The sequence below is a fragment of the Neodiprion lecontei genome, chromosome 6 (assembly GCF_021901455.1).
Source record: "Neodiprion lecontei isolate iyNeoLeco1 chromosome 6, iyNeoLeco1.1, whole genome shotgun sequence".
Taxonomy (NCBI): Eukaryota; Metazoa; Arthropoda; class Insecta; order Hymenoptera; family Diprionidae; genus Neodiprion; species Neodiprion lecontei.
Window position 1 is genome coordinate 20,755,059 of NC_060265.1, and position 12,130 is coordinate 20,767,188.

General features: G+C 40.4%; 1 protein-coding gene and 1 long non-coding RNA gene across 9 annotated transcripts in view; one reads left to right on the plus strand and one right to left on the minus strand.

Annotated features, from left to right (window-relative positions):
* Nucleotides 1-524: 524 nt before the first annotated feature.
* Nucleotides 525-12,130, minus strand: part of LOC107220224 (M-phase inducer phosphatase) — an 89,451-nt gene continuing 77,845 nt past the window's right edge. For 4 of the 7 annotated variants that reach the window (XM_046744337.1, XM_046744336.1, XM_046744339.1 and 1 more), the window contains exons 4-5: nucleotides 4,149-4,341; nucleotides 525-2,665 (exon numbers count right to left, since the gene is read on the minus strand). In XM_046744337.1, coding sequence (XP_046600293.1) covers nucleotides 1,295-2,665; nucleotides 4,149-4,341 — 1,564 coding nt within the window. In that variant the 3' untranslated portion in view covers nucleotides 525-1,294. Of the gene's footprint in view, nucleotides 2,666-4,148; nucleotides 4,342-4,991; nucleotides 5,131-5,858; nucleotides 6,075-12,130 lie in introns of those variants that run through there. The other 3 variants (XM_046744340.1, XM_015658724.2, XM_046744341.1) reach the window with 3 other exon arrangements.
* Nucleotides 4,240-4,478, plus strand: LOC124295211. Of its 2 annotated transcripts, none has more exons than XR_006905115.1 (2): nucleotides 4,240-4,310; nucleotides 4,427-4,478. It is a non-coding gene; the product is annotated as an uncharacterized LOC124295211 (long non-coding RNA). The 2 variants fall into 2 exon arrangements; XR_006905116.1 differs by having other exon boundaries at nucleotides 4,246-4,314.

A 12,130-nucleotide genomic window follows, 5' to 3' on the forward strand; every position in this document is an offset into this window, starting at 1 on the left:
TATTCGTTCTACCATGGGGACACTCATCTCAGGCAAATTATCATTTAATATCTTTTTAGCGATATCATTCACTGAATGTAATGAAATCTGGTTCTCTCAATTATATGATCTCAGCTTTCACAAAGCATCTCTGTATGTATCCACTGAAGTACGAATAATTGGAGAAACGAGCCTAGAATTCAGTGAAAATGACCAACACTCCTGCCGTGATTACAACAGGGATATTGGATGGGATGCGGAAGAAGTAAAAGATGATCAATAAATATCTGAAGAAAATATTATAGGATTAGAAATTATATTCTTACATAGAATAGCGTTTATCGCATTATAAAATAACTATGAGAATGGAATCATTTAGTTTGAGTATCAGAATAAGAGAAGAGCGAAAGAGAGAGGAAAGAACCACAGAAAGGATTTTCAAAACTCTGCACATGTTATGAAATCAGTTCATATATGTTTTATGGATCAGGCCAGAGAAAAGGGGGAGAAACAAGTAATTGGGGGAAAAACGAGAACAAAAAATATTCAATTTTGTAAAATATATTCATGGAAGGATTAATAATACATCACCATATAACACTATTCTTGATACAGAAATTCAATTAGATTCGTAATCAATGCATTTTTCACCGAAGTTATGCCAAGACTACCTATACCGCGATTCGTTTCAATTCTTCGCATTTTTGGACTTAGGAAAAGTAGCTGCATCCGGAGTAGTGTCATATATGTACAGTGGGATGCCTGCCCAATTTTATATAAGCATTAAAATTTGTGAACATGACACCTGTGTACAGCTGTATTGCTTTTGCCATCATCTACAATCAGGCTATTGCTTTTGCCATCGTTAAAATTGAGGCAGTAATAATCTTATGTACATATTTAATTTTTCGGTTCGCATTATAATTAATCTCCAATATTTTACTACGAGTGATTAATGATCTGTATTAGGTGTTCTATTTTGCTTCTTGTACTTGCTTGATACTATATATATATATATACATGTATATATATATATATATATGGATACATACATACGTACACACACACACACATTCATATACATATATATGCGTATACTTAAAATTTATCATATGTACAAAAACAGGTATTTTCGTAAATCTAGAAAATATATTTAATATTTCCCTAGATATGAAGCGAGAAAAAAAGAACAGCACTTGAAGTCCAACTCTTCAAACTTATTTTTTTAATTCTCAGCTATTTATTTTTTACACATTCACACTCGAGATCACATATCGTATTTATTTTATGAATTAAGCTATAATGTCACAGAACTCTACAAACCGAGTCGCTTCAGATTAGTACGGGCAGAGGAACTGTTTAATCGCGATTTTTCGCCTTGCCAACTCTTGCTCTTGCTGCGAAACTGGCGCAAATCTGCTTCGTGATCGGGATGCCGCATAGGTCTGTATCCTTGGGGTGAGCAGAGTTCCTTCTGCTGATTGTAAAATTGTTGATATCCACCGTGAAGGAGATATACCTCTGGATAATGGAGCGCCGGATAGTGTTCCTTGTTACGTTGTCTGTCTATGTTGCGAAGGAAACGGGAAAGATTTGGTCCTCTTTCCCAGGAAAATTCACAGTGAAAAACAACGATGTCCCGCTTTTCTGCGTCCGATTGAATTTCCGGAACATTCGTCAACGGTTCGAGTAGATGCTGTTCGATCATGTCTTTGCTGAAGAGGTTTAAGGCGCCTTCGACGTGGCCTCCTTCAAATTCGTATGGATATCTGCAGTCAACAATCTTGAAAGACCTTACACGATCGGTGAACTCTCCGCGAATCAGCGCCGCCAATGTGCTCGAGGATATCGATTTAAGATCTTCGTGCTGTCCTTCGGCCAATGGAAGTATGCACTGTTTGCTGAAATCTCCGGTGAGATCGGCGTCGGTTGTACTTCTGTGAATCGCAGATTTGATGAGAGCGTGCGCCTCAGTCTCCGAAAAGCATCTCTGAAGGGATGGCTTCTGTGGGCTGGTAGTTTTCTCCGATATATCCTGCAGGCTGTTAGATTTCCTAGATCTCTTGACGAATGCTGGGCTGGCGTTTGTCGGTGGTTCAGGTCTCTTGAACGATTTTGGTGGCGGCGATACGGGCGACGAATTCATCCGTGGGCTGTCGTCGAAGGATAATCTTGACACCGAGCATATCGCGGTCGGAGATCTGAACAGGCAGGATCTGACCTTCGAGCTCTGAGGTGTGACGTTTTCGTTCTGCAGAGAGAGCGAACGCCGCATGGAAGGCTTCGGGCGGCCTTCCGGCGTTGTGAGCTCGGACTCCGTCGGCTTCTCGGCCATAATCTGACCGGAGAGAAGCGAGGACAATCCGCAGGGTAGCTGCGTGTCCTCGTCCAGATTTTCCATGTCGACGAGCTCTGTGAAACCGTCGTCCATGCTTTCCGAGCCGGATGAAAGGCTGTTGAAGAACGGAGGTCGGATGTTTCTGACCGGTGATCTATGCGGGGATCGCAACGGACTTCCGGACTCGGCGGAAGAACGTCTCGGAGCGACACCCAATGGTTCCGCAAACCTGAACTGATCCTGACATTTGACGTCATCCTTGTCAGGATAATTCGTCCCATATCCACTGTCCTGGCTGTTCGGATCCCAATCCTCCAGAGGCGCACGGGATTTTACCGGTGCGGGAAGCTTGAAAATAAATAATAAACAAATATTGTTAGATGTCGTTGAATCAATGCGTATCTACAAAGTTTGCTTAGCATTTCACAGACGTCTTATATCATTGTTGCAAAAAGGTAAAATATTAAACGAAAAAATCTTAGGGCTTTGGCTGATTGAAATGGAAAATAAATTTCTTCAATAATTATAATTTTCATCGTACAAAATATGTAATTATTTTATTCTTAACGGAACCGTCCGTAAGGAAAGCTGTGACGACAAGATATGAGAGCCTTTCAAAGTAGTTGGTCGGTTGTAAATTTACGATTGGGTTTACCTGACTTCCGGTCTGAAATCGATACTAAAATCACGTCGTCGACAGCGGTTAATCTGAAATAGCCCGGTACCTATTTAATCAAACCTTGCATGCCGAGTGATACTATGCGGACGGAAATGAATGAGCAGCGCGATTGGGGCAAGGTGCTGAATAAATTATCGAAAAATCAGTGAGCATTCGAGATCTCGTATCACACGTGTAAAATGCATCCACATCGGTCGAAAGAACGTATATAATCGCGAGTCAGATCTTTGTATCGGTATAATACTTCCGAGTTGGCGTGTCGCTTCCCCAACATTTCGAATCTATGATCGAATGCAAATTTGATAGAGGATGTTTGTTTATTGCGGCCCGTGCGTAAACCGTTTCAAATTAAAGGGACAGCTGTACACATGAAACGCCTTTGCTCACGCTGCAGCCACGCGACGGTTTTTCACCAAATATCTGCATAATGCTGCACGTGGACAACGATACGGCGGCTAATTGACCGTGAATAAATTATGTATTCAGATTCGAGATGAACACACGCGCATATCTGTGCAGCAACGATAAAATAAAATAAATCAACGATATCTCCGCGGAAAGTGGTTGTAAAAACGGAACAGAAGTACAGTCACGGTAATATCGATGTTGATTCATCGAGATTTCAAGATATTATCAGTTCTCAATTAGCTCGTTTAAATACTTGATGGGATAAAAACGACGGGTAGAATTATAAAGAAAGCAGAAACAAAAGGCACAGGAAACACGTTGAACGAATTAAATTTTTATAACGACGATAAAATTTCACGGTTATACGCTCCATTTGAAACTTTAATCTAATCGATTTGACAAGATACAAATATAGCTTGCAGAAATATTATATAAGAAATGATACATTACACGAAAGCTGATGCAGACTTCAAGTTGTGCGCAATAAATTACCGACAAAAATTTTTTTCGATAACTGATTCGATATTTGGAGAACTTGAAAAAATGAAAAATAACGCATCATACGAGGGATAAAAAAAGAGCTAATTTCTGACAGCGAATTTTTTGCGTATAGAAACTCTTATTACGCTTATGAAACTGACAAAATACGAACGGAAGGAAATGGAAAAAATACGCGACGTTTTCACTGGTTGTTTGAACGAGCCCGGGCAAAGTAAAATCGATAATACAGATCATTTTTCTTACCTTTCGAGGACTACTTTTGGAGGTCTGGGATCTACGGAGTGCGAATCCGTTCTCCTTGCCGGAGGAAGATGGCAGCACTATTTCAGAGTTGGTAAGGTCTTGCGACGTCATGCCAACAAGGCGACGGGCCAGCGATCGTCTTACGGTCGCTTCATGTGTCCTGTGAGTAAGTTTGAAGGCATTTTTGAAGAGTCTGAAAATAGATTGAAAAAACACCGTATTACTTACTTCAACATTTGAAATTGGGCTTGGATTTAAAAGGAGTATTATTTTTACAGAGCCAAACGGAACCCCGCTTACGGTGCAAAATGGAATTAACCATATAAAAAGGAAAAAAAAGAGAAACTCTGATCGGCAATCCCAGCGTGCTTCCTGAGCAGCCGTGTAACATAACCTAACATAACCTAAGAAAAAGCGCGCTAAAACTACTAGCAGTCACCACAAATGTGTTGCGTATTTCATAATAAATTGATGTACCCGCGTAGATTTCTAGCGAGAAGTGCAAAAATTCGGGAAAAAAAAACAAAGTACAATTTGGAGTCTACGACAAATAGAGAAGGTGAAAAAAAACTACGGATATAAAATTGTGAACGTTGTGCGGCAGGGAAAACGAAAAAAATTTTACACTGCTTTTGTGCGTACAGAGGGATAAATAGATAATAAAACTATGAATCACAAAACTGTCTACGAATAATAGAGCGACTAAACAGCGATAGAAATGGAAGATGAAAAAAAAAAAAATTTCAAAAATCAAACATCCAAGACACAACCAAAGTGCGAACTCTACACAATTGCAAGGTGTTAAAATTGTTGCTGTTGATTAAATTTGAACAAAACTCGTACCGACACTGCGGAAATATTGCTTATTACGATCAATAGACTCCGTGGTTCCTTCGACTCGACTGAAAATTCACCATCTCTTTTTATCGTTTCTCGTGTAGGCCTTCTCACTAGTATATATCACCCTTCCCACTGGCCGACTCCAGGCAACTGAGAACAAGCTCGACGGTAGTGACGACCCAGAGAGAGAAATATGCCGATTACGGGGAGGGGAGAGAGACGAGAGGAACACTAGCGCGCGAACCCAGCAACGATGTGTCGATCACTTTTTGTACTAACTAATGTCTAGCTATCATCTAGCGCTCTTTAAGACACGAGGGTGACAATTTGATCGTTGACGACACCGAATGTCTCGATACATTTCCTATCTTTCCAATTTTTTTTTTCTTTTTTATTTAATAAATTTACCGCAACAGGTATAACCCAAGAAGAAATGTTACGCGACAACAAATGTAGTTTCTGCTAGTATATAATCTGATAACAAGCAACTGCAAGATCGAACGAAATATAGAGAATACGAGACGATAGACGATAATATCGAGGCGCGAGATGATAAAAAGAAAGGAAAAAAAATAAAAAATTAGCAACAGGGGTGAACTCGATTTTCTTCACTTTACTTTTCTTTCACACAAGGTCAGATTTATCGCTTCCCGGAGATCAATGCATTCATAAATACGCGTAAATCCAGGGTATCGAGATTCTATATCCGATCATTGTACGTTTTGTAAAAATTTTATAATATTTTAATATTATACGTACAATATTTCGTATGACTCGTGAATAAATATATCCGCAACATGTAATATACGGTACATACATGCACATATAATAGATGTTGGTTATATATATTGTTACAAATTTATAATATACCTTGTGCAATCGTACATTTCCGAGGACGATTTCGAAACCTTTCTCCAATGCATCATTGACACAAACTATAATCACCGTTACAACGAGAATAAACAATTGTAGAAACTGATAACTGAACAATATTCGTCTGTTTATTTCTCACTATTATTCGCTTTGAGTAGTCAGAATACTTACGTATTCGAACTACACACTGCACAACTGAAAGACTACACAATTCGAAAACTACGGGCGCAACACGATAACCTTTTCCACTTAGAAGGAAACTCACTTGACTGAGCAAACTCCGAAGCTCGAATGATGTCTCGTGGACGGGAACCGGGAGTATTTATATGCCCCGACAGCCGAAAGTAGGGATAAGGGCGGGCCAATGGGGAGCCGGCGGAGGTCCCGCCTAAACCTTTTCCCTACCGCGATAGGACTGTCGGCCCTCCTTCCTCCGAGGTATCAACGGAGCCCCTCGGTACAGCAGAAACTGCACCGGCGACGAGGAGCCGAAGCTCTGGGGGGCCGTTTATGTGTCCCATTTAATTATACTTGGGCCCTATTATCTCCGAAATCAATGCCTGGCCAAAATCGGGAGGGTCGAACGACGGCCGGATTTCGATGAGGGTAATTCGATGTGTCATCGGGTACAAAGTCCTATCATTTTACTTATTGTTAGCAATTCGCATGACGCATCGGACAAACATGGTTTTAATTATTGCCCGATCGTTAAAGATATTTTTGATGAAGAAAAAAAAAATTTAATTGCACCGGAAGGAACTTACCAAAAATTGCAGCACCCCGAGGCTCGACTTATATACATAAATATACCTAACTTATCTCACGATTCATGAGAGATCACAAAGTTCACGGTTGCAGGCAGAGATTTTTATCACCTAGATATTATAGTTGCAGACCACGAAAACCGCTTGCACACCGTACGATTCACGGATTCGATTTACTTACGGGCACGGTTCGATTCGATCGGCCGAAAGCCTGCCTCGCGTTTCTATCACCGGGTAGAGCCCGTAATCACTCATGAATTATTCCGAGTTAAATCCGTGAATGCATTTGTCGTATATTTCCAAAATCTTTTGAGACAGAGCTCGGTGATGTCTGACGCAGCGATTTCTTCCCGTCTTCGGCCAATCAAAACTTTTCTAATCACATACGGGGAATTTTCCCTTATTTTTTTTTTTTTTTACCAATCTATACGGCCAAATTTGCGAGCGAATATCGCCAAGCACGATGTACGAGAAAGCCGCGAGGCGGGGAACAGAAGAATCCCCGAAGGGCCCAAAATCTTCAGGATGCAGCAGGTACGACGACTCGAGGCCCGGTTTTTCCATTCTTTGATCACAATGCTTCACCTGATCTCCCGGACCACCCTCACATTCTTCGGGGATTTTCACACGACAGGTATCTTATACCTCCCTCTATGTCCTCATACTCCTCTGCGCGCCGCTGCATCGTAATACGCCTCTAATACGTGAATACATGTGTGCACGTACAAAACGGTATGTATGTACCGAGAAAATCCCCGAAACGGGTAGTAGCTGGATCTCCGAAATACCGACAAAGTGCGAAAAATCAAATTTTTAACCAGCCTCTGTCTCTCGATCGTTGGATTCTACCTTGTCCCCCCCCCCTCCCCCCTATCGCTCGCTCTCTTTTTCTTTTTTTCTCTCTCTCTCTCTCTCTCTCACTCTCTATCTCTCACACACGCCAAATTTTACCCAGTCGCCTGATATTCTAGGAGTTCGTTGAACTCTGGGAATTCTCCTGCGATGCTGTTACAGGTTCAAGTCTATCAGATTAAAGATTTTTTTCTGACAATTTATCACAAGACATGCATACTTTTACTATGTGTATTCAAATGTGTCGTAAAAATTTTCTGAAAGTGAACGTCGGAATTAAACGGTAACGAGCGTCGTCACGCGATTCCGAAAATTGAACTGCATATAACTGCACTTGGTGTGTAAAATATTTCGTCGCAGGATTTTTACATCGCTTAGATTCGTACTCGAGCATATTACAAAATTTCATACTGGTTTTCAAAATTCACCAACTAATAATACATCATCAAAAAAAAATTTCTCAGGGTATTTTGTGTATTATAAGCAGATCATGAGTGACGAATTAAGGAATTACGTCAGTGAAACTCTAGACTTTTTAAGATTTACTCAAAATTTTAACTCGTAATAAAGCTCAATAAAACAAGTGATTTCCAATAGGTTTCAATCAGTTACGTTCCATATGTGGCTAGATATTATTTAAAATAACGTCAAACAGTGGTTTTTCGAAAAGCTCCTTGCGTTACAATTCTCGTCGTAAAATTCTGAAAAAATTCCACAGTTATTGGAGGAGCGTAAAGAACAAAAGTTACAGTGGAAATTGCCATCTGACAAGTTAGCCACCTAATTTTTCCAATAATTGGTGATCGAAAATTTATGTAAAAATTACCAATTTCTACAATTTTACTGACGTATCCCCTTAAGATGAAGATATTCGGCGAAAGCACATATATCCTCGTGTCGAACAATATATCTTCAAACTAGATATGAAATACAGACGGTAGTTTGATAATCCGCGATAAGTTGCAGCGAAGAAATGAATTTTCTATAAGGTCTGACGGTACTTGCATCTGAGTATTTCTGCAATTGAATTTCAGCTTCACTGCAGCATATTTGTGTGATCGCGTAATGTTCTCGATAAAAAAAATTCACAGAGATAATTAGCGGTGTTATCGATTAGAAATTAGCGAAAAAGAAGTATACGTACACGGTCTGCCGAGACGATGTACGGAGACCTAGGTTGACATACATATAATTCCGACTGTAAGGTTCTCGGTACTCGATCCTAATAACATGTGTGAATTGTGCACATATCAGGTATAAATTCAAGGTAAGAATAAAGTACCGTTAAACAGGGGCGAGTTAAATTTGGGGCAACCCTTCCGCTTCCTTTTTTTCCTTTTCTTTTCTCTTTCTTTCTCTTGTATACCTATTCCGAATGTCTCGGAGCAATTGTAAGAAAGGGGAAATAAAATTCCAAGGATCCCTGTAAAAGTCTTGTCTTCGCATGTAATTCTCTACAGCGATATTGCAGAACAGCAGAGAATAAGTGCAATTGATGAAATTGAAAAAAATGTATCTGATTATCCGCCGTAATCGAATACTCGAATTAAAGTTTAAAAAACAGTTTTTCGTTTGCTGTATCTGTATAAAGTATTAAACTATAAGAATTTTCACTAGTTTATCCTTACTGTAACAATAATTTGGAACAATTATCGATGTAGCTATTTCCGTATCTAAACGCCAGAACTATTTACAGAAATCTTTTCCAAGTGGTTAAATTAACGGTCGAGTAATTATCAGTTTCGAATTATCGGAAGATTTCATCTAGTTTGGGCAGCAAACTCAAGCCTTGAAATTATAACGGTAGTTCAAACTGCGGTGGTTGTATTAGGAAAATTCTGGAAATTTTGCAACGTCGTAAACCGCTTGCGCGTTGCATCGATGACTATCATGACCGCGCGAGAAATACGATACAGAAAATGAGTTTAAATAATCTAAATGATGTCAATCGATCCAGATCCTGATCAAATTATGGATGACCTCCGGTAAAATTTCGATAATATCGAGTTTTTCGTTTTTGAAATGACTCAAAAAGATGTGATCATGATATGAAATTCTTCCACGAAAATTTAAATTACTGTAGTATGTTTGGTGAAAAAAAATGTCAATCTTCGGCGATGAAAGTGTACGCGTTTTTAATGATTTCAAAACCAAAAAACTCGACATCATTGGAATTTCATCGGAGTCCCCTCTTGAAGTAGCAATAAAAAATTTATACGGTACATTATTCAATTTTACGATAAAAAAAAAAAAAAAAAAACGATGTTCCATAACATTTCCAAAAAAGTGATCTACGCATCGCGTCGCTTGATTATACGATTTGAAATGCGAAATTGGATCTGAATTCGTGCCAAAGGATTGATACAGAGGAGAAGAACAGGAGAAAAAGAGAAATAGAAAGTCTTGCACAGGTTCATTCGATGCTCGGGAGCCGGTGTAACGTAGCGCCGAATAAACGGCTGTTCGCCTCGACGAGACCCGGACGAATGGCCGGAGTTCGAAGACACCGTCGAGAACCTTGCGGATTTGCCACCTGTGGGCGCCACGAGAGTCGGACAGGTAAAACTACCGCGGAATGCCGCCAGCGAAGGGTAAATGCAAATGGAAAAACGACTGGGGGAGAGCTTCCCGATTTACCTTTCCGTTCTGCCCAATTTTTTTTTTCTCTCTCTGTCTCTCTCTGGTAATTTCAATTATACTTTTTGTCGCTTTGATTCTTGTCTCCGAATTTTTTCTCCAACTTCCAAGACTTTTGACGGACGGCGCTAACGGTCTCTACCCAGGCTCTAAGTTCCGCACATTAACATCCGGCCTTCATCCCCTGCATCTCATTGTTTCATTCGCTCGAACCGAGAGGGTGTCACGGGGCGATGATCTCGCCGAGGGAGATCCTGGATCGCAAAAAGACGACGCGTTGTACAATGCGAGACTGTCTTCTTAATTTTACGCATGATCGGTGGAAATTTCAATCCGGTATATCGACGATTGACCACAATAATCCGGCAATTTATTTACAGCCGATCGCTTTGAGGTGAATGGAGAGGAAAGCTTGAGTTAAATATGACTGATAAAACGGATATCCGTGTAATGATCAAGGAAAAAAATTCAAATATACACCTCAAGTTGTACGCCACAGTCTTCGTATATATAACGCGAGATTTGAAACGTTACTATCAAACGCGACACGGGGCTTCAAGTGTTAGAAGTTATCAAGACGTTTTTCAACCCCGGCAAGCATGAGTGAAATAATCTTCTTATCGGGTCGGAGTGCCGTGAAGAATAAATAAAAGATAAGCTGTGAGTACGTCACTTGCGCGTATAAGGTAGGACAAGTGGATGATCGATCGAGATCTAGTTTGTTGAATAAATTACGTAGCGAGTTATAAGCGCGGTTTCACCGCGGACGCGTTGGGACTTTCTCCGTTTCAATTTTTGTTCTGAAATTGGAAGAATGATCTGCTATTTTCTCCGAAGATATGCAACGACTTACAGAATGAATATGAAACTTTTGAAAATCGTATTTGTGAGAATTTCAGCTGATTCGGAAATTTTAACCGATTTTAAATCCAAATCTAACCATAATAAATTTTAATAATGCCCCAAGTAGAACAGTTAATTACTATTATTTTGTTCGCCAGATAAATTATTCATCGACAAATAATCAACAATGAGACAGAATGAAGATTTGAATTGTTTTACGATGCTAAAATGTGAAACGGTCGTAGGTAGGTACAAGAGATGTGATTGATTGAAAAAATATTTTTTAAATTTTCAATCCACGATTATATTTCGTTAATAGATAACATATGAAAAACCTGTTACATCTTCAGCATGAGATTCAGACATATACAGTGTGAACAATTTCCGATAAATTTTGAAAAACGATAAGAATAACCAGTCTGCATTGATACTTCTTAGTGAAATAAATGAATATATCCCGCAGGCATCAAAAAGCGTCGGATCATTTTCATTGCCATGAAGTAAGACGAAATTACGTCCGAACGAAGGCTGGTTGAAGAAAGATCGCGACCTCGTAGAAAGTTGCTGGTAAAAAAAAAAAAAACCAAAGAAAAAAAAAATGCATGCAAGAAGAGTGACCGGATGCAACGCGATCAAAACTGCCTCTCTTCCAACCAGACTTATAAAGTACCCTACAAATAGGATCGATTCATCCCGGTGCTTGGTCACCGCACGATATTGAGGGGCGAGTAAGGCAGGCGGACGAGCGGTGACCAAGTTAAGGTCAAACTTAAGATATTCGTCGGCGATCATCTGCTCGGTACTGTAGTCAGCAGGACGAAGTATGGGAACCCGGGACGGCGAGGCCCGGTTCTAGACTCGCTCGAATCTCGTGTGAATATTTGGGGTCCCGTTCGGGGTCGTTGGGGTTACGCGATTAGCCAATCGGGGCCCACCTTTGCAATCGGGGCCCAATAGCCGGCCGGCTACAAGCGAATACCCGAGATAGCGATACGAGTCCTCTGGGCCCCAAACCCACGGCACATCCCATTTCGCCTCTTGAGCGTGTGAAGGAATTTAACGACCCCGTACTTTCGGGGGGGAGACTTTTCTTCCGATCTTTGCCCAATCGCAATTCACCACTGCCCCGCATGTATGCATGTACGTATTCTAAAGCCACAGAGTGTACCTGGA